The sequence below is a fragment of the Mesoplodon bidens genome (assembly GCF_964165515.1).
Source record: "Mesoplodon bidens genome assembly, chromosome: 7".
Classification (NCBI taxonomy): domain Eukaryota; kingdom Metazoa; phylum Chordata; class Mammalia; order Artiodactyla; family Ziphiidae; genus Mesoplodon; species Mesoplodon bidens.
The window spans coordinates 38,340,614-38,363,603 of NC_138164.1; the positions used below are offsets into that span (position 1 = coordinate 38,340,614).

The 22,990-nt window shown below is 50.0% G+C and overlaps 1 protein-coding gene across 1 annotated transcript in view; it reads right to left on the reverse strand.

The window, feature by feature from the left end:
• LOC308620764 (BCL-6 corepressor-like) overlaps positions 1-15,000 on the reverse strand; it is a gene marked incomplete at its 3' end in the record, with an annotated part of 48,354 nt that extends 33,354 nt beyond the window's left edge. The window contains exons 1-4 of the mRNA XM_081240675.1: positions 14,386-15,000; positions 13,015-13,201; positions 7,374-7,617; positions 5,956-6,137 (exon numbers count right to left, since the gene is read on the reverse strand). Coding sequence (XP_081096801.1) covers positions 5,956-6,137; positions 7,374-7,617; positions 13,015-13,201; positions 14,386-14,865 — 1,093 coding nt within the window. The 5' untranslated portion in view covers positions 14,866-15,000. The remainder of the gene's footprint in view (positions 1-5,955; positions 6,138-7,373; positions 7,618-13,014; positions 13,202-14,385) is intronic.
• Positions 15,001-22,990: the final 7,990 nt, after the last annotated feature.

A 22,990-nucleotide genomic window follows, 5' to 3' on the forward strand; every position in this document is an offset into this window, starting at 1 on the left:
CTGTCTGTACTCCTGCAACTTTCAACTCACATATATGTTCAAGAGTGAGATTCAACAGACGCTGGTGGAGAGTCCAGGGTCTTAAAAGAGAACACCCCTGATTATTCATGCAGGCTCAACATTTTCAGGGACTTCTGTCCATAAGAGTGTCACAGAGTTTTAAAGTTCTATGTAAATTTGCCAGAAAGATCTGTCCGATTCCATTCTAGAGGACTCCGCCACCAGTGTGCTTACATGGCACTCACTCTCCATCTTTCCTTCTGGGGTTCCCCGCACACCCTGAGAACCACTGCCTATGCCCCAGCAGGGCCACACCAAGAGCAACACCGCCACTGACCCGGTTCCATCCTGGGCACTGCAGTTGACATCGGCACCATATTCAAGGAGGTGTCGTATGATGTTGAGCCAACCTCTTGCACAAGCCTCGTGCAGGGCACAGTAACCCGTGTTGTCGCGGTGGTTCACATCACAAATCTTGTTCTCCAGGCAGTACAAGACCACTTCCTACGGGGAGAGGAGAGGAGAGGAGAGGAGATACCATCAGACAACCATACAGTGAAACTTGTAAGGGTGACATCCCCATAGCTTGGCCGTGCCCACTTTCAAAGGCATACATCCTTGGGGCCAAAAGCCCACCATGGCGCGGGGAGGTGGCAGGCATCCTGGTGGGGCATGAGAGTGTGTGAGAAGGGCTTGGAGATGCAGACAGTGTTGTCTAAGGCTCTGCTGCACCAGTGGCCTGGCCATGGGCAAGTTACCCTTGAACTTCTCCAAGCTTCCACAGGGCTGCTGAGAGGATGCATTCGGATAGCGATGAAAGCCCTCAGCCCAGGGGCCGAAGTGACCAGTACAGAGGTGTCACGGCTGCTAACATCTTAGATGACACATTGCCAAGCACAGACCATTCTCACTTGATGGGTCTGTTCAGTCAGTGGCAGTGGACGATAACACAAGTTTAGATAAAAGTATGGATGACCAACACTTAAAGAGAGCTTCAATCAGCCGGAGAACATTCCCCAGCTTAGAGAAGCAGGGACACCCAGGTCAGCTACATCCTCGCGCCCCCTGTTAAGACCCCAAATCAGAACCTGGGCCTCAGATGCTCTTGTCTGTATGTTAAGTAGAGTTAAAGAGAAGCTCTCTCCCTCCATTCTCGAGGAATGACACAAAATGCCTCCAATAACCCCACCCTCTATTTTGCCTCACTCCACCCTCTCGAGTAAATATGAAAATTTTAGACTGATTCTGCCCCAAGTTAATGACAGAAACCTGATACACCACAGGCTGCAACCTCCACATTTCAAGAATCAAATAAAATGTTCACCCCCGCCCCCGGAGATGTTCTGTGTCAACACTGTGCATTAGAATCACTGTTATTAACCTTATTTCTTTGGCTTGTTAAAATATTAATATGAACCACTCCCAGTAAGCAGAGCAGGAACTTATTCAATGTTTTATTACCTTAAGAAAGTTTTCAGACACATCGAAAGCATTTGCCAACAGAAAACACGTTATACTGTTTATACTGGGTAAGTCGTGCCCAGCAGAGAGCTGTCAGGTTCTGAGAGCTGGGAGTAGGCAGAACGTGCATGTGGCCCAACACATGGTCTGCTGGGTAAGGGGGGATGGGATGGGGTCAGAACAGGCCTCCTTGTGACATCTCTCAGGTAACTCATCTGTTAAACCTAAAACGGGGGTCATTCTAGCCGCCCATAAGTGCGAGATGGGTTCTGTAAAACCTTTTATGCCCTTTGGAGGACACGCCAATCAAAGGTGACCACTCACTTGGGAGCAAACTAGAATGTTCCATTTGCTTACCACGTGAACCTAATGGGGCATGCTGGTAAACCTGGCCATCGGTGCCCTGTTACTTCAGGTCACTGCAGCAGCTCCCTTCCAAAACAAGAGGAGGAAGAGAAAAGGCACGCCCACGAATGCGTTTCTCCGTTTACATCCCAACCTGCCAGAAAGCCCACAATCCTCTGGGCTCCCAGGCCACCTGCCCCGAGCCCTGGTATCCAGGATACCGCATGAAGCTGCTGCTCTTTTAGCAGGCCCTCACTAGCCAGACTTGAGTGGACGGCTGCAAGCTAATGAGTTGTGTGCCCCAGCCAGGGAGAGGCCCTGTCACGTGGCTCTGGGATCAGGTCTGAACGCCACCAACTGCTGTGCACACATCAATTTACTCAACCCAGGGTTTATTTGCTGTGACAATCATGGCCTTCACCTGGAAACCTTCATCACTACTAGGGCAGATTCAAGGGTACCTAGAAATGAAAGGCCGTCCAAGCTGATGGGTAAGTCAACTCTCTTCTCCTGGAAGATGGCAGCAAAGGCAGCAGTAGCCCCACGGCCAGGTCAGACTTTTTGCCACGGGCTGTCCTAACTCAACCACGTTGATCCCACTATTTACACAGTGCTTCTCATTTCCCCAGATGAGGACGTCTTCTGTCACCCACAGGAACCCAGGAGATAGCAGGAAAGGAAGGTAGTACTATCCTCATTCAACACTTGGAAACTGAGGCCCAGAGATATTAAACCCCAAGTTCAACATGAAGTACTAGACCTATAACTCAGGTCTTTGGTACCTGGTCAGCTGGGAAGATTCAAAAGGCCCCAGAGGGCCCCAGTTAGAGGGATGCAATCCAGCTGTGACGAGCATCCCACAGGCCTTCTCTGTTGGGGGTCAAGTGGGCTAACTACACTCTCCTAGCTAGGAGGGTGATGGCCTCTAAATGGATGGCAACCATCGCCACCAACACTTTCTCTAACTGAAAGGTGAAGAAGCGGGGCGAGTCTGTCGACGCAACAAATTCCTTGGTCTATTTTCTCCGCTAGAAATAAACGGGAGTGTCTGAAGGGCAGCCCAGCCATTCCCGAGCAAAGTCAAACTGCTTTTGTCGGACAGCTCTCTGTTCAGCAGCTATAAGCCGAATGCCATTACCCGGAAAATGTAACCATAAAGGCCATAAGCCCGACGTTGTGAGTTAATTAAATGCCTCATTAACTTTTTAAGAAACATGACATTCAATTCATAGAAAATTTAACCATCACCGCTAAAGGCACAAGCATGTGGTTGCACACTGGCGTTTTAGCCTAAGAAATAGAAGCCTTTTTCCCAGGAGGGAAAGGTTTGAGGTCTTTGGCCACACAAGTGATCTATTTAACGCGGATCTGAAGCCAGAGTGTGTTTCTAAACTTCCAGAACCAGATTATCATGACATAAAGATCAGACAGCCTTTATACTGCACATGGTATCTTTGGCTAAGCAGAAGAAAATAACCAAGAATGCTGAAGACAAAACTTCAGGAAAACCCTCCCAAACCACACCCTTATCTGCTTAAGCAAACTGTCCTTCAATTTGAAAAGGTTGAAGCTGCCACATCTCCCAACTGGGCCATCATCCCAACATTTAAAATTCTGCCCAGAGAAATCCCAGAAAGTTGGATTCAAAGTTGAAAGCGTTCATCTACTTGTCACAATGTTCAGCATCAACACTGGTGATCTGTGGAATCTACATATTGAAATTTACATTTGAAGAAAAAAACAAATCCGACCGTAAACATTCCCAAGGCTTCCTGTGCAATCAAAGGCCAGGTAGCCTAAAAAAGGATGGATCAAGTGCCCCTTGGTCCAGGCCTCAGAGCCACCAAACCAAAATGGAAACTGTCTTAGAGGACCAACGAGGGTCTTTTGACCTCTCTGGTCCCAAAGGGAGGCTGCTGGAAATGATGCCAAGCTCACAGGTGGGGCTCGGAGCCCCGCCCTCCACGGCGGGTGCAGCAGCACCCCGCCCCCCCATCTCCAGCATTTGCTGGAAGCGGGAGTCTACTTTCTCAACCCTAACCCAAAAGTTGGGGTTAGGGGTCTCCCCCGCACCTCCAGCGTTTGCTGGAAGCAAGGAGACTATCTTCTCAACCACGGGGGGGTCTAGCTCAACACTATGTGCAACATCTGCTCTGTCCTCCTAGGCGCCCGCTCTCAGCTCTTGGGAAACCAACTGGGTGCTCCTTGGACTTCACCTGCAAGTAACTGCGCTAACTACCACAAAGTGCTCTCTAGCTAATGGAGAGGTCTCCAAGAGACGTGTAGATAGAAACAACAGCACATTCAACCCACAACAACAACAAAAAAACATCCCAAACTAAGCATAGCCCTAGTGCTTCCAACTTCCCACCCACAGTCATACCTTAGGGCCAAGGCAGGCACACTTCCAAGGGCTCACGGCACTATGGACCGGGGTGGGGGGACACGACGGGAGACGGGGGACAGGGGCACAGAGCTGGCTGAGGGTGTGGGCGCCAGGGCTCCGGGCCAGCCTGGGTCCTGCCACCCCAGTGCTCAGCCACACCTCCACGCTCAGCCTGCTGCACCGCGTTTTACTGTCACCATTCAACTCCCAGAGGGCTGATGCCAGCACAGAAAAATGCCTTTGCCCTGTGGGCTATTACATCACAATTGCTACTGACAAGTATGGTGGGGGAACTGCACAGGGCAGAGAGAGTCATCTGTCTCACAGAGGTTTTGAACTGTCAAAAGGGCAATTCCAGTGTGAGCCAGTCTTGCTGAGGAGCGTGGTGGGCTCTGGAGCACTGCTGGATTGCTACCTGTACGGGTATCAGCTAACCCCTCTGAGGCTCAGTTTCCTCATCCGAGAGTGGGCTAGTACTCGTTACTCCCAAGTGAAGATGTTAAAAGGGTGAAAGGACTTACTACAGATCACACGGGCTTAGGCAGATATCAGTTATCTTTCTATGTTGCTCTAGCAATAGAGGCCATCACTGTCATCAGCCGTGCTGGGTTGGGATACAGCAGTGTGGACAGGGAGTTTTGTGCAAGGCTCAACCCGCCCATCAGCCCTCGGCTCCCGTGCCCTCTCAGAAAGAGACTGCTCAGGTCTGCCCCACTCCCACCCCTACTCTGCACAGACACTTCCCACCCGCTACCCCACAGGGGCATCACTCTGCCCCAAACAGCACAACTTAGTAGAGCTAATAACTACTCTCCTTCTTGCTATTCAGAATCCAAAAGGGCTCATTAAAATTCCCCTGGTCGCCAAGCCCTGGGTTAGGTCAGATTTTATATCAGAGATAAGTGAGCCGGACTGGCCGAAGCAGCCTACCTGCCTGAACGGGAACGGAACATCAGAGAGGCCTGCCTTTCTTTTCACACCACGACTGAACAAGCCACCAAAGAGCCCGCAGTGTGAGCGGGAGCCAACGCAAACACCCTGCTGGAACACCCAGCCCAGCCCGCCACGTGGAGGGGGCTGGGCTCTGAGACCCGCCCCCCATCCCCAGCCAGTGTGTCCCCCACCCAAGGAGCAGCAGCCGGCGGATCCTGATCCGGGGCACCCACAAGGATGCTCACCTCATAGTCAAGCCGGGAGGCCTGCTGTAGGAGGGTCTCGCCCGCATTCTTATTGACAATAAGTCTCCGCGCTTCCGGTGGCATCGGGCGGGACTGGGTGGTCTCTGGAGGGGAGCTTGACCATGTCAGCTGCGAGGCCTGGGAAGCTGGTAACAATTGCTGCAAACAGTCCAAGGGCTTCTGGTCCTGCTTGGCCGGCGAAGGATCATAGTCAGAACTGGGCTCAGGCCGCTTTCAAAATCTCCGGACGGTCACCTATCACGAAACCAGGCAGCGCATACATTTCAGGCTGTCCTTCCTCCACCCGGCTGGTTCGCCTCCTCCCTGAGTTACAAAGCTGAGTGGAGGAAAGCACTTTTCCTCCTCTCTGTCTGGGGGAGGCAGGGTGCGAGGAAGGGGTTGCATTTTTACTCGCTGGAAACTTCACCGCCACCCAGGAGACAGGTCCCCTAGGAAGGGGCAGGGACGTTTTGGGGGGAGGGGTTCAGGAAAAGGAAAGCTTTGTCCCCAGAAGCAGAGAAGTAGGCAGGCGGGATGTGCCTGCATGGGCCCGGGGGGCGGGGGAGAGCCAGGGGCAAGAGGTACCTTGCCATCCGCATTGTCCACCTAGGAGTCCCCTGGCAGCGGCAAGCCCCGCCTGGGCTCCTGAGGGATCAAATGCTTGGTTTTGCACGGTCGCTTCCCGGATGGTTTCTCGCTGTTGTCGGTGTATTGCTGCGGCAGGGGCGAAGGCTGCCAATCCATTTCTTCGTCCATGCACAGCACATCTGTCAGGGGAGAAGAAGCGGGCGTTACACAGTTGTAGCCGGTGAGGAAAGAAAAGCCCATTGTTAGCACTGATCGTTGGAGCAGCTTCAGTTTTTAAAGATATACCAATTATGTTTTCAAAGCACTAATATTTTAATCATCCCACATTCAACCGGCAAATAGGCTAACCCACGAAACGCCAAATGGCAAGTCGCTTCAAAGGGCCGCAAGAGAGGGCAGAAGCCAGCCCTTCGTGCGCTCCCGGCCCCACCCGTGGGGGGCCTGGGTGCTCGGGACAGGGCGACTGGGGACAGCCTGAGGCTGGAATGAGGGCACTGACAAGCGCCCGGGGTCACCCAAGACTTCCCTTCCTGCCCAGCCGCGGGCTGGGTGATGAGGAGCAGCCCAGGAAATCGAGCTCCCGCCTCACTGTCCATTCCATAAGGAAGTGTGCAGGCTGAAAGGACCTCATGAAGAAAACTCCCCGCTCGCCACACGCTACTCTTGTCAACTTGGATGGCCCTCAGGTCCCCTCCAGGGCCGTTTCCCACAGAGGGCGGGTGATCCAACCTCCAGGAGCGCCCCCCGCCCCGTGCGTACCTTGTTCATTGTCACTGCATTTAAGGGACTCCTCCAACCAGCTGCTGTTGCTTTTGGCCTCTGCCCTTTTCCTGCCAGGTTTCTCTTCGGAGATGCTATTGCCCTGGGGGGTGACCGCAGGCTGAACCGCCTGGGTCACTTCCTTCCTGCCCTGCCGGCCAGGTTTGCTCTCTGCTCCCGCCGTCCTCTAAGGTGCAGCAAGCGGCGCTGCTTTCTGGGATGGAGCCCTGTTAATTCAATGCACACCTCAGGTTGGTCAGCTCACTATAATGTGGCTCTTCTAAGTGGTTAGAGGAACTGTTTGTCATTTCCCTCTCAGGCCAGTCAGCTAATGGAGAAATAACTACAAATTAATGAAGAAGCCCCCCAGGGCAGGGTGGGGGAACAAACTGTCTTACACATCACTAACAGGGGTGGGGGAGGGGAGAGGTGTGGTCACTGTGTTGGCTGGAACTTGTCACCAAGTCTCGGGAGGGGGCCTATTTGCCTTTGGCCACCTTTGGGCTCCAGCCCCGGCACCTCGCTTTGGGGGGGTGGGGGGTGGGAAGGTGTGAGTGGCTCCCCCCAGGGCTCCAGGGTGGGACTGGAACTTTCCACTGCTCCGCTCCAGGACTTCCGAAGGGTGCCCTGCGGGCCTGAAGCGACATCGAGCTCACCTTTGCAGACCCGTTTCCGCTTGGCTTTCAGCAGAGTCCTCGGGGAGCACAGTGGTCTCAGTGTGGTTCCTATTGCCAGACACCTTGCGCTTTCTGTTCAGCCGGAGGGTGGGGCTGCGTGACGCGTCCGGGGCCGCCTGGTCGGTGGGGGACTCTCTGGGGGGCTCCGTGTCCATGTCCTCAGGAAGATCACTGTCTTCTGGGGCTTCAAAGCGGTCAGGTTTGCTTCCATCATAACACTCCCCTAGGGGAGGGGAGACAACCCGGAAAGGAGGGAACAAAGGTCACCAGGAGCAGGCAGGACCCCCATGCCCAAGGCAATCTGCTACCAACAGACCACCCCCCTTTGGAGACCAGGGGCCTCACACGCCGGAAGCACAAAACCCTCAGAAAGACGTCCCAAAGGAAGGACAGCTGAACACAGCCAGCAAAGAAAGCAGAAGATGAGGCGTGTAGCCCACTCACAATCCATCCTTCAAGGGTCAAGGTGAGGCATCTACACCATCCCTCTATAGGCATGTGAGATCACTCCCTAACTGCTTAACTCTCCAAGGTGGCTTACTTTTAAAGGGGGGGTGAGTGACCTCACAGTAAGATCCAACCAATCAGGGCATAGCTACAAATGACTATGGAAACAGCTGCTAGTCAACAAAAAAGGCTGATGTCATCAAGAGACCAAATAGCCCCCAACTGCCATGTACACAGACATAGCACCAATGTTACTTGGGTCAGCAGGGGCGAGGGTGAAGAAAAAGGGTACGGAAAGAATGGTGGGAGGCTGGGAAGCTGGGGAGACCAAGGCAAGAGGAGCCTGGCAAAGGGAAAGGAAAGGCTTCCTGGTGCACACACAAGGGTCAAGGGCAATTTCAAAGAACTCAACCAGATTGCTACAAGTCCGTCTGTCCTCCTTCCACACCCGTGGGGGGAAAAGCATTTCACTGCCATCGAGCGGCTGCTCCTAGTTCCTGTCTAGGAAGAAGGCCTTCAGTGACACCAGTCACCCACCTGGCACGTCTCCACGCCTTCCTTCCCAGGCAACAAGCATCTAAGGACATTTCAAAGACAAGACTCCAACCCCCTTCGTGGGGGTGGGGTGGGGGGGTGCGGCGGGCAGGGCTGAACTGCTCACACCTCAGCTCCGCCTGTGTTGCTCCTGCCCCCTCTGCTCAATCTAGCATCCACTTGGGGCTTTTCCTCCAATCACCCCAGCCTAACATCACTCCTCACTTTTGCTCTAGCCAAAGAAACAGTTCAACTGCTTTGCTAGTCACATTGTTTCTAACACACAAATAATTCCATAATGATCACTGTGCTGTTAAAGAGTTCCCCGAAGATGACCCTGTGTCCATCACCGGCCGGGGGTGGGGGTGGGCGTATGAGTTTGGTATTTTGTTAACACCTGAGCTAAGCTCCCACAGCCCGTTTTTCTAGATGAAATCATGGACACACCCCTCACATGCTGCTCGCATTCCTCCTCCTCTCCCTAGACCACTTCAAGTATCACTCCCACTTCTGCCCAGCCGGCTGGTCCCCTGATCAGCCTCTCTTGGGGGCATTCCCAGCATTTAATGGCAGCCAGTTGTGGGGATGAACCTCACCCTGGCCTGGGCTAGCCTGACCTGTGTTCTCAATGGTGGAACACACTTAGCTTTTCTCCAAGGGTATCCCAAGGTGGGAGAGATCCCCATCTACTCTTGCCGGAATGGTGGAATCACCCCAACCGCGAGGGTCTCCTGCCATGGCAGCAGGAGAAACCCCAAACTCCTGGCCTGTGCTTACGGGTGATGCAGCCCAGGCTACCGCAGGCCCGGTGAAGACGGCGTGCTGCAACTCTCACTCGGGCTGCTCTGTGACCCTCTTAAACACTCGGGCAGGAATGGCGCCGCTTTACAACTCGGCCCCCTTCACTTGTAAAGTGGGAATGTTACTGCTAGCCTCCCTCCAGGGTGGGCTTCATAATCACGGGCCGGGCTCAGCACAGAGAAAGGCTGGAAAAATCCCTTTAACCAAAAGATGCCAAGACTTTCAGACCAGCCTGAATCTCAGGCCTGAAATGTAGGAAATTTTAAGAGGTGAGCCCTGCTGGTTACACCATTGGACTTCTCTGGTCCAATCTGGTCCAATCAGCCTTCCCTAAAAGCTCCGTGGGAGGGGATCCATGGAGGAATGGAAGGGCTACCTTAAGAACCCCCATGTCCAATTTGAAAGTTTCTTTTTCCAAACTAGGTCCATCTACCCTTCCCCCAACCCCGGAGCCTTTTAGGGCAAAGATCTCAATTCCCCTCAGCTAAGGCCCCCCAAGACCTTACGCTAGTGTGACCTTACCCAGGCCAGTAATAACCCTGAAGGACACCCACCCCGACTGCCCAAGATGCCCATGGCCACCAGCCATAGGGTAGAGGCTCCGTGTCACTTAGAGCTTCTCAAAGACTGTTCTAACCATGACCCACAGGAGGATTACCCTTGAGGGCAAAGGAGATGGGGAGATAAATAGATACACGGGGATCCTAACCATCAGGCTTTGCCATCATTGCTACTTTTGGCCCTTCTAAAAGTGGGAAGCCACGTGCCCTTGGTCACCCAGTCTAAGCAAGATGTGAACGTGGTCCCTGCAGCATGGTCCTATGACTCACAGCACATATATCCCAAATTCATTATGATTGTACCATAGCATCACCTCACAGAAGCATCACCACAGCAACATTTACAAGTCACTGTGGCAGCAAAGCACCCTCACCACTGTTGAGCCATGCCCAGTGAGGCCTAAACAAGGTGAGAGGGTTCTGACCTGCTGGAAGGCTCCCCAGGATTAAAATCCCCTTCTCTGTAGCTTAACTATAATAGCACCTCCAGTCAGGGCTAACCTTGTTCAAAGTTACACCCGCTACACAAGGAGTGCAGGGGATCTCTGTTCCAAAGTAGTTTACAAACGTGCAAGTGCTCAGCTGGAAGAGAAGTTCCCTGAGCAAAGAAGTTTCATGAAGCCCCTCGACTGAGGCTTCCTCCAGCTCCTGGCCAGGCACTGCCACTGAGCAAGTCCTAGGCCTGTCCCAGCCAAGTGGTTGGCAAGGGAGATGGTTACTCCAAGTTTGAGAAGGAAGGGACCAGTGCCTCCTTGCCCCGCCCCATCTTCAAATGCCACTGAGGGTTCCTAGTGATGAACTTCCAAGTCTGGGGAACCACCCAACTCATTTGGTGAACTTCCAAAATAAAAATTTCACTCAGCCACCCATGTGATCATAAAGAATAAATGAGTATCTCGGCCACTGTGTTTTCAAGTTAATTCCTTTTTTTAAACAAGCCCCTAGCAACAAGATGCACCCGCACCAGGACAACCAGGGCCACGCAAACAGCACCCACCACCTTGGAAGCTCCTGGTCCCTCCATGGGTAGGGGCTGCCTCAGAAGGGGGAAGGCATCTTGAAGGCATCCTGGACCCTCTCTGTGACCCCTGCCCGCCCCAAATCCCCGCCCCAGCTCCCATGTGCTCACAGCTCGGCTCTCGGCCACACCTACACCCATGAGAAGGACCTGAGCCCATATCAGCTCAAGACATGATGGCCCAAGAACAAGAAGGCCCATTCATATCCAGCTGAATGGAGTGAACACCTGCTGGGCCTTGGACGTGGAGGCCGCAGTAAGAACAGTGGCCCCTTCAGGTGACCTTTCCTGACCCGCTATTTACAAACCCCACGTCTCTACAAGATAGAGGGTGGGTGGGGAACCCACCTCCGTTGCCCCAACCTTTCAAACGGAGCCCCTCACCTTCCCCAACCCTTCTCCTGCCCTCCCATGGTGGCCATTCATGGCTCACTGGGCCATGTCCCGGGTGCTCCAGGAAGAGACCCGTCGGTCGGTCTGAGATTGAAGGCAGGCGGTGGGGGGAGGGGGCTTTCGGAATCATCTGGGGCTCAGGCCCTGCTCCCCATCAGCCACACCGAGTTCTCGTCTCCACGCTCAGCAGGAAAGACTGGGAAGGACGCACACAAACGTCTCTGGGAAGAAGGGCGGGTGAGGCCACTGAGACGTGAAGGGCAGCGGCCACCCTGGGTTTGGCCACGTTGCTGGAGAAAAGGGCGAGAAGACTCGAGGCCGGTTAACTGCCCGCTCCCTTCCTCCAGCCTCCCTCACCGTCCACCCACAACAGGCAGATCCCATCCTCAGAAAAGTGCAGCCCCGTGAACTTGGCCTTGCCCACTTTTATCACATCTCTCGGAGAAACTTCCCCAGGAGCTGAGTTATGAGGCCACTCAGGAGGGTAAGGGCTGCGTGTCAGCTGTGAGCACAGGCAAGGAGGGAGGCCTTCTTGCTGCTTCACTCCAGGGTGGCCTGGACCCTCCGTTTTTCATTCCAATCCCGAGGGGGAGGAGCTCGGAATCGTCTACTCCAGGCACATCAAGAGCCCCATCCCTCGGGTAAGGCCGCCACTGACTAGCCCCAGAAATCCCCTTCTACGGGAGCCACGTGGGACACACCGGTCCCGCTGTGGCTTACCCAGAACCCTGGCCACAGGCCTTTGTCTGACCCCAAACATAAGCTGGGGGAGGGCAGTGCTCCAAGCAGCACAGAGAAGCACACGCTGCTGCTGACCACAATTCTCCCGAACTGCATCAGGCACCCACGACCTAAGCGTGCGGGCGAACGCCGACCCTACGACCGGGTCCAAGGGCCTGGGCCTCCCAAACGTGCCCACCACCCCCGACTGTCCCGTCTCAGGAGGATTTCATGCCCACCCTGTCCTCGACGTTCACCGAGGTGCCCTCACTCACCATCACCGGTGAGGTTTCTGGGGTCCGGAGCAGGCTGCAGGCCGCAGGCCACAAGCACGCACACTGAAGAAAGCGGGAGAAAGACCTCCACTTGCTGCCAACGCATCTCATTCGCCCAGGAAGTCTCGAGGGCCAAGCCCGAAGTCAACCCCAGTGTGGGAGCAGCCGAGGGGACCGCAGAGTGTGACTCGAGGCCAACACGAGCTTTCTCTCCAGTTCGGCCTCCAGAACAGAACACACCCGTCTGGTGGGAAGAACGGCCTCGCTGATCCCACGGCCTGGGAGCGTGGTGTCAGCTCCTCATGACTGCAAACGAGCCTCCACAGAACACAATGATGCTCATCTCTCTGGGGCCTTCATCAGCCCTCATCGCACTTGAACGAAACCTCTGCCTCTGGAGGGAGAGTCCGAGTACTCTCCACTCCCACCCACAGGAGACTGTCACTCTGGAGGGTCTGGCTCTGGCTGCAAGTGCCATTCCACTGCTACCAAAAACCCGTGTCCGTACCTGCTACAGAACAGAACACATACCTGCTACGCCGGAGGTCCTGCACTGCCATTCCTCTGCTCTACTGTATCAGACTATTACTAACTACAGGACTAGCATTGCTCCGGAAAAAGGAGACGCGTGCCAGGGAACAGCATTTCATAGGTGCTTCACTCCTGGATGCCGCAACGCTCAAAAGGACAACCAGCCTTGCAATCCACAGCTGGGAAGGGTGGCCAGAGCAGCCCGTTCTCCGAACAGCCAGCACCCAGACGCTGGGCCGTCGGAAGCGTACTGTTTCCTCTCACCTCCCTCGGCACTGGGAGCGGAAGCGCCCCGTTCCCACCGACGTGGTACCACACACGAGCCGCCTGGGTTCACTTACATCTCTCACTGTCGTTCTGGTTGGCAATGGCCTCCTCCGGGGCGACCGACTTTGGCTTTTTGTCCTGACTTCCTTTCAGCCTTTCCCAGTCAGCGGGGCTGAATTTGCGCACCTCGGAGTCTTTGGTCGTGGGGTGGCCACCTTCTCGCTCTTTCATCTCCAACTCTGAGAAGCGCATCACTGCACGCTACAAAGAGAACGGAGATGGAAAAAAGACACACCTTACCACCAAAGCTATTTCACTGCCCTTACCTTAAAGGAAGGTATCTTCAAAGAAAAGTTTGCCCAAAACCAACCACAATTTATGATACAACTGAGATATTTTAAAATTGAATGATAAAAACGGAAGAGTGTCTATGTGTAACTAGTCACACACTCTTTCTTCGTAAAGCCATATGTATGTAGATATATATGTGGTGTGTATGTAAAGCCATACATACACTGTGGCATACAGACAGACATTCTCTTTCGAAGGTAAATAAAACAAAACAAAAACACAACGCAAAGAAAGCGAAACAAAAACACAACAGAAAAGAAAACAAATGCACAGTGAATAAAGACGACCATGGCCCACAAACTTCCCTTTGTATATTTGGAAATGAAATTTAACTCAAAAGGTTTATGGAAGATTCTAGTAATAAAAATTTGAAGAATTGACCTCACAGTAAGCAGCGGGTAGACATAAAATACTGTCCTCTTGTAATCCTTCCATCTATGTAATTAAAATCGGCACTCAATGGATCATTTAGATAACTTCATCCATTTTTATAAGCATAAACCAATTTTTTTCTTAACATTGCAAAACAATTTGGCTTTATTTGTGTTTTAATTAAAAGTAAAATATCTTAAGGAAATTCCTATACAACATCTATCATTCACTAGCAAGTTAAATACATACTCTATCCCTTTAAGCAAGGTTTGTGTTTTTGTTTTGTTTGTTTGTTTGTTTTTTGGGTGGAAAAAAAAATTGCACGAATCTCACAGACATGCGGCCGCTACACACCTCCACCAAGTATCACGTAAGGCATTCTAAGCAGCGCTTTTAGGTATATTTGTTAACGTACAGTAACGGCAGAGAAATCAAAGCGATTGATAGGTAAATGTCATGCAGTCTTTTAGATATCCTTCGCAATAATTAAAACTTCCGTTATCAGCATTCGAGTGGAGTTCGCTTAAAATCTACAGAATAACTTAAAGTATCCACTTACGTCCCCTTACTGGACACATTTCAAACATTTAAATTATCCTAAGCTTCATTAACCAAATCAGCCCAGTGTCCTGCCCTATCATACCCCCGGCCCCCTCCTCTTCACACATTAAAAAAACCTGACAACTGGTCAGGCTCCTGAAATTCGGGTGGTGGGGGCTCACCTGCAATGCCCGCTCCTCCCGGCTGAGCTGACGGGAGTCTGCGTACAGTCCGGTAGCGACACACTTGAACCGGTCACCCACGTAACCAGCGGAGTTTGCGATTCTCTTTGCCAGCTTAGATGGCTTCGGTTTCAGAACTTTGCCATCGGTTGATCCTGCCTCGTCAGCTCCGTCTTTCGTGTAGGTGGGGGTGACGTCCACACTCGGTGGGGCACTGCCCACGCAAAATGGTTTGGGATCCTCTTGGGTTTTCCCGAACGTGGCCGCAGAGCCGTCGCTCCCCAGGGTCGGCTCCAGGAATGCAGTCGATACCGGCGTCACCAGGTTCTCCTTGTTGGTTACCGCTGGAACATTCTCCTTGCTTAAGCCGGAAACTGGCTGGCCCAGAGCCTGTTTGAAAGTATAGGCTTCGTGGAAGTCACTGATGCACCCCAACTCCTCTCTCAGAGCAATGAAATCCCGGTGTGGCTGTAGGGCCATATTTTACTTTTTTATTTTTTAATATATGTTCACATGTTTCCATAAAGGATCCAAGGTGGCCCATAACGTAAGGACACACAATATTAGCTTTAAAAAAACATGAAAAAAAAAAAAAGGGAAATCATGATCCTGGAAATGGGTTGCATCCTTTTAAGGGGTGAGAATAACAGAATGAGTGAGCCAAAGATTTGGGAAAGGATCTCACATTTCCAAACGTCCAAATCTTAAAATTGCACCAAGTGGGAATGTAGCTGTGGCAGTATTAACCTGAGAGAGCTCTATGATCGTTGTCTTTACTCATCACTTGGTTGCAAGGTTATAAATGACAGGGTAAGTGAAGGAGGGCAAGTAGACAGATAAGAGTCATTTCCTGATTCTCAAAAGAAGGGGCATCACCTAGGAAAGGGGACTGCAAAATCCTACAGGAATCCTCTTCATATACTAAATTTTCTAGGTGGCAAAAGTATCTCCTTTGACCCTAGCAGCCAGATGGAACTTAGAAAAGTAGTGAAAAGCTACTCAACTGAATGCAAGTCATATGACTAGGAGCATGTCAGTGAAAAGTTCAAGGGAAGATGCTGTGGAAGAGCAGTTCACCTTGTGGTTGAGCGTCCTCAGAACGTGCAATGGGAGGTGCAGTACCTGCTCTGTCTCACAGGGACCCTCCAACCTCTAAATGCATCTTTCCTGGGAAGCTGAATTCAAAAAGTCAATTTTAAAAAAAGATAGGGCTTCCCTGGTGGCGCAGTGGTTGAGAGTCCGCCAGCCGATGCAGGGGACACGGGTTCGTGCCCCGGTCCGGGAAGATCCCACATGCCGCGGAGCGGCTGGGCCCGTGAGCCACGGCCACCGAGCCTGCGCGTCCGGAGCCTGTGCTCCGCAATGGGAGAGGCCACAACAGTGAGAGGCCCGCGTACCACAATAAATAAATAAATAAATTAATTAATTAAAAAAAGATAAAAGTCTCTAGTAGAGAAATTGTATCAGAGCCTAGTATTAAGAGCTGTAGAGCCACAAGTTTCCCATGATACGGCCTTAGCAGAGGCTGTTAAGGCAGTGACAGAAAATTTGTACCGAGGGAAATAGCAGAAGAGTTTGCCTACAATTCACGAAAATGCTCCCTGCACTTGGCCTGAAGGAAATCAGCAAAATTTGTAACAGCTTGTGTATTTGTATGCGGGATGGAGAACGAGTTTAATTTTTAAATTTCTCTGAATTATCACGTAAGATTCAGAAGATGCTCTCTCTGCCTAGAAGCCACCCCACTGGGATAACTATACCTACGGAGTGCCTTTGCCTATGACTCCTACTTGCTAACAGACTGGCAGCCTGGCCCCAGGGCCTGGTCGCTGCTCCCAGTGCAATGGTGGATATGGTGTCAACGGTTGCAAAATCAAAGCCCCTTACATCCTCTCCATGCCTCGGTCCCACCCCCCACCCCACTCACCATTGATGTTCAGGAAGGGGAAGGTGTCCTGGATGGGAACGTGGTGCTGTGACTGGTCCAGCTCACCTTCCTCATCTTCTTCATCCACACCATTATCTTTCTCATCCCAAGGAGCAGATCCAGTGGATCCTACCCGAGAAACACACACACACACACAAAGGTCAAAAGTGAGGCGCTCACGTTGCACTGTCACCCCTGCAGCTGACCCACTGTTCAAGCTAGGCACTGCCAGCACAGAGGTTCCTTGGGTTCAGTGTGAACCCTCAATGCCAAAGAGTGGGAACCAAGGGTGTTCACCCCACTCCCAGCTCCTCCTACGGAGCCCCAGTGCAAGCTCTCATCCCCTCCCCTATCCAGGAGCTGCAGACCCTACTCCCCTCTCCTAGAAACCTTTTAATTCCTACTCTAAACCCCTTTCTACACATTCGCATCCCTTCTAAGGACCCAAGGAGCACGGCTTCTCTCCTTTATAAGCTTACTGTGAAGACAGACCCTTCCCTCATGGCAGAGCCTCACTAGATTCACTGGAGGTCAAGTCTAAATTATCTGGCTCTTAGTCGGAACTGGCTCAACATTGAGTAAATATAGGGATCAGGTGGTATTCTCCTAGGAAAAATACCATACAAATTAAATGATCACTTACCCATCATTTATAAAGAGAACTTAATAGCCTTCGTAATGTCATGGCAATTGATTCTTAGAACAGCCTTTGAAATACGCAGGAAAGATGAGAACCCAGATTTTATAGTGGAAGAAGCTGAGGCTCAAAACGTTGAATGACTTGATTCAATGTCCCACAAGTAGTGAAATAGAAAGACCGAGGTTTATAACTCAGACCTTCTAAGTTTTAAGCCCTCCTTCTTCTAAACTACCTGGCCTCTCTTCTCAGTGTTGAGTCCCAAGAGAAGTTATTTTTTTTTTTTTTTTTTTTTTTTTTTTTGCTGTACGTGGGCCTCTCACTGTTGTGGCCTCTCCCGTTGCGGAGCACAGGCTCTGGACACACAGGCTCAGCGGCTATGGCTCATGGGCCTAACCGCTCCGCAGCATGTGGGATCTTCCCAGACTGGGACACGAACCCGTGTCCCCTGCATCGGCAGGCGGACTCTCAACCACTGCGCCACCAGGGAAGCCCTGAGAAGTTATTTTTTATAGAACTCAATACCCCCTCTTCTTTCTAATGCTTTACTGTTCCACTGGGTGGGCAGGAAGACTGTGCTGAGTTTATATCTTTTGTTCTCTGGGTTCTTTCTAGGGACAGCATTTCTTGCTTTATTTACCAGTCTTCAACTTTGTAAGCGAGGCGACTTTCAAGTCGACTATCGCTTTTAGGGTCCAGCCCGGAACCTGGCACACTGTCCACCTTCTCCCCAGCAGCTGAGGCCTCACCTGGGTTAATGATAGAGCCCTGGGGCTGGGGGATGTCACACACTTGATATATCTTCACTGGGTTCATGGGCACCTCCTTGGTGCCGTCGTACATCAGGTTGAATTCCCTGCTCTTGTTGAGCGCACAGCGGAGCTGGGCCTTCCATTTAGCTGGGTCGGGGTCGTCCACCCCTTCCTGGTACTTCCCCTGTCTCCACAGCCCAGGCCTGAGGGATAGGAAACTGCAGTGAGTGCCTGCTTGTTGCCCAGAAACACTGGAAAGTGTGCCCCTCCTCCCTCGTACAGACACAGATACACACAGCCCTGCCTGACCGCCCCATCACCCCAACTCCAATTTACAGAGACTGCAGCAGAAAACACCACGCTGGGGACCAGGCAAGGCAGGGCCTGAGACAAATTCAGCCAAATGCAAATACAGTATTTTAAAAAGAGGAGCCTCATCTCAAGTGCTTGTGCCAGCATCAACTGTCAAGACTACAATGGCCTTAATGAAGGGTTAAAAATAAAGAAAAATCTGGAACACGTATACACCAAAATACTAATGGCAACTTTTGGATAGCAAGATTTCAGGTAATTTTGTTTTGTTTGGCTTGCCTTATTTCTTTTTCACATGAATTGCTTATATAATAAGAAGAGAAAGGGAGGTGGCGTATGATATGAAGAATTTAGGCTTGCAGTTCCCTCTCCCTTCAGTCTTTAACCTGATGCACAAATAACTGTTGAAACCAAGTACCTTTAGGAGTAGCAGCCCATAGGAGGGCAGGAAGCACGCTCTGGGGGTTCAGCTGGCCTCAGTGCGAGGCTGAGGGCCTCAAGTCCTAATAAACTCACACCACCTGCCTTTCCCTGCTTCCTCAAACTCCCACATTGGGAACATTTTGCTGGGAACACCAGTGGCTGGTGGCCTGGGCCAAAACCAGTGTGGCCCCGCCTCTCTGGTTTTCAATTTCCAGGTCTAACAGGCATCTATGTGTCTGTTCACGGGATATCAGCCCTCCCCCACTGTTAACGTATCTCAGATGTCTACACTTTCTTCAGGGCTGTGACGTATGTGCTGGTGCAGAAAAGGGGGATGTCTTTTGCAGAGGACTCAAGATCAAGAGAACGAGATGGACCGGCCAGACTGCTCCCACTTGATGTTAGGAAGATAAGGTGGCCATGTAGTTAGAATTCTGCAGGGGAACATAGCCTATAGAGTCTATGGGTTTGCGGATCCACAACTTTTATTTTTTCAGTAATGCCAACCAAGCTCGTAAGAGACTGACATATAATCCAGAATGCCAGTCTACTCGTTTTCAAAGGGGGATAAAGCTGGTCAGTGACCAGCATGGTTAAGTCCAATAACCTGGACATAACCATGTATGATCTCAACCAGTAACTCCTGTATCTGGTTTCTAATGACAATTCCAAGAACATAAGACCCACTCAACATTTAAATCCAAATTTTCAGATGACTCCAAAGCTAAATGGAAATGATTTGATATTGAACTCTAAATCTGCATTATCTAGACTATCTCTTACCCAGTTGGGTAACCCAGAAGCGACAGTAAGAGGCTCCTGCTTTCCCAAAAATCACAGGGCGTAAAGATGAAAAGCACTGGAAAGGCAAGACCCCCAGTGAATTTGCAAAGCTGCTCTTGTGTCTTTGTCTTTTTGACCTTGAAGCCAGGAGAAATTCTAAAAATACAAATGTATTCATTTTTAAAACTTGACTTTACTGACTATTGTTCAGATCCCCAAGCCTACAAAAATAATTTTAGTTTTTTTAAAATGCTCCCTCTTCAGACTATACTACAAAGCTACAGTAATCAAGACAGTGTGGTACTGGCACAAAAACAGAAAGATAGATCAATGGAACAGGATAGAAAGCCCAGAGATAAACCCACACACATATGCTCAACTTATCTTTGATAAAGGAGGCAGGAATGTACAGTGGAGAAAGGAAAGCCTCTTCAATAAGTGGTGCTGGGAAAACTGGACAGGGACATGTAGAAGTATGAGATTAGATCATTCCCTAATACAATACACAAAAATAAGCTCAAAATGGATTAAAGACCTAAATATAAGGCCAGAAACTATCAAACTCTTAGAGGAAAACATAGGCAGAACACTCTATGACATAAATCACAGCAAGATCCTTTTGGACCCACCTCCTAGAGAAATGGAAATAAAAACAAAGATAAACAAATGGGACCGAATGAAACTTCAAAGCTTTTGCACAGCAAAGGAAACCATAAACAAGACCAAAAGACAACCCTCAGAATGGGAGAAAATATTTGCAAATGAAGCAACTGACAAAGGATTAATCTCCAAAATTTATAAACAGCTCATGCAGCTCAATAGCAAAAAAACAAACAACCCAATCCAAAAATGGGCAGAAGACTTAAATAGGCATTTCTCCAAAGAAGATATACAGACTGCCAACAAACACATGAAAGAATGCTCAACATCATTAATCATTAGAGAAATGCAAATCAAAACTACAATGAGATATCATCTCACACCAGTCAGAATGGCCATCATCAAGAAATCTAGAAACAATAAATGCTGGAGAGGGTGTGGAGAAAAGGGAACACTCTTGCACTGCTGGTGGGAATGTGAATTGGTACAGCCAATATGGAGAACAGTATGGAGGTTCCTTAAAAAACTAAAAATAGAACTACCATATGACCCAGCAATCCCACTACTAGGCATATACCCTGAGAAAACCATAATTCAAAAAGAGACATGTACCAAAATGTTCATTGCAGCTCTATTCACAATAGCCCGGAGATGGAAATAACCTAAGTGTCCATCATCGGATGAATGGATAAAGAAGATGTGGCACATATATACAACAGAATATTACTCAGCCATAAAAAGAAACGAAACTGAGCTATTTGTAATGAGGTGGATAGACCTAGAGTCTGTCATACAGTGTGAAGTAACTCAGAAAGACAAAGACAAATACCGTATGCTAACACATATATATGGAATTTTTTAAAAATGTCATGAAGAACCTAGGGGTAAAACGGGAATAAAGACACAGACCTACTTGAGAATGGACTTGAGGATATGGGGAGGGGGAAGGGTAAGCTGTGACAAAGCGAAAGAGAGGCATGGACATATATACACTACCAAATGTAAGGTAGATAGATAGTGGGAAGCAGCCGCAGAGCACAGGGAGATCAGCTCGGTGCTTTGTGACCGCCTGGAGGGGTGGGATGGGGAGGGTGGGAGGGAGGGAGATGCATGAGGGAAGGGATGTGGGAACAGATGTATATGTATAACTGATTCACTTTGTTATAAAGCAGAAACTAATAAAAAATAAATAAATAAATAAAATACAAAAAATACAAAAATAAAAATGCTCCCTGCCTCAAAGGAGTTTACAATCCCTTAAAGGAGACAGATGAGTCAATAGATCAGAAATATAGATACTATGTGAACACCAGTAAAACTGCCTAATCCATAAAGAGTCGGGGGGTAGGTATGGTTGGCCAAGTTTATCAGAATTTATGATTCTAGGGCTGAATCTTGAACATGGGTAGAAGTTAACCATGTGAGAAGCGTGGGTCACGATACTCTAAGCAGAAGAAGCTTTATGGGCAAAGGCAGAGGCTGAAAAGCACAGTGCTTAGGGGACCTACAAGCAGTTCAGCTTGCGTGGAGGCAGCATGAGATGAAAGTCTGGGCTTGTAAGTAGGAACCATGCCAAGGAGTTTGGACCTGATTCTTAGAACACTGAGAACCACTGAGAGATTTAAGCAGGTTGTGATGGGATCAGATTTAAGTTTTAGAAAGAACCCTCTAGCTGCAGGACTGAAAAGGGTTTGGAGGGAGGCAAGGCATGAAGATAACACATAGTCTCTATATAATCCATATAATAGTGTCACTAGGGTCTGAACTAAGGAGGTGGCGGTAGGGATAGAGGATACAGGTAACGAAGGAGCCGTTAAAGACGCTGACTTGACAGAGCTTGATGATGAACTGAGTCCTTGAAGAAGGTGAGAGAGAAATCAAGGATGATTCCCTGGTTTAGGGTTTGGGAGACTGGGTGGGGGGTGATGCTGGCCACTGAGATAGGAGCAGGTTTAGAAAGATGATTTCCCTTTGGAAATGTCGGATTTCAAATGCCTGTGGAAGGCCTAGGGGAGAAGGCCCAGCATGCCCAGGGCAGTTTTTTATCCCCACTCACCTCTCACATCACCTGAGGGACTCTCCCTGCCTGCCTCCAGCCTGGAAGAAGGTCCACCAGATTACTGACATCTCTGCCCTGTGGGCAAGGACCAATTTCGTTTCATTTCTGTATCCCTGCTCAGGCTTTAGCACACAGTAGGTCAATGTGTATTTGTTGAATTGCCTCAAATTTACAGAAATACACTTCTTGGGGAATGAATAAGTTGCTATTACGGATGGAAGACCAGGAAAACAGCTATGAGCAGAAGGCCAAGGAGACACTGCAGAAAGTGCTGGAGGAGAAAATGCGTGCACAACAGCAACTGCAGAGCAAACAGGTGTGGGGATGCTCCATAATCCTTGGGGCTGGGAACCCTGGGGCAGTCTGGGTGGCAAGGGAGCCAGCTGCACAACTCCCTGGAACCCCCAAGGCACCACCCTCTCCTCTGATCTCCCTCAGCGGTCCCTGGCCCTGGCCGAGCACAAGTGTGAAGAGTGGAAGAGCCAGTACGAGAGCCACTCCCAGCATGCAACTGTCCCCTACCCTGCCAGCCCAGTAATCATGAACGCCGTCTTCCTTCTCTTTTTTACAATGTGGTACATATGGATTTTTTTTGAATGAGATTTAACCAGCTTTTAAACCTTTCTTCTTTCTAACAATATCAGTACTCTCTGACTCTCCAAATGCGCCTTTTCAAGTTGATTTAATTTATGGAAAAATCACCCTTCATACTTTCCCTTTCTTTTTTAAACCTCCCCATGGTAGTGGAATGTAGTAGAAGGAGATTTGGCCTGGGAGTTTGGACACCAGGGTTCTAGCGGCAGTAACCCACAGTTACACACGTTATATTATTAAAGAAAAAAGTAACTTACAGAAATGTATGAGGCCATTATGCACATACACACAAATATATATTCACTCATATATCCATAAAAAAGTAGTCTGGAAGGTTCTATAAAATGTTAAAGGTGTTCATCCCACGGTGGAGGAGATATACGTTAACTATATTACCCTCTTAAATTTTTACAGTAAATATATATTACTTTTATAATTTAAAAAGCCAAACTTTTCATTTTTAAAAACCTAAAACATGAAAGAAAACTGGAAAACCAACAAAATTAAAACAATCCCTA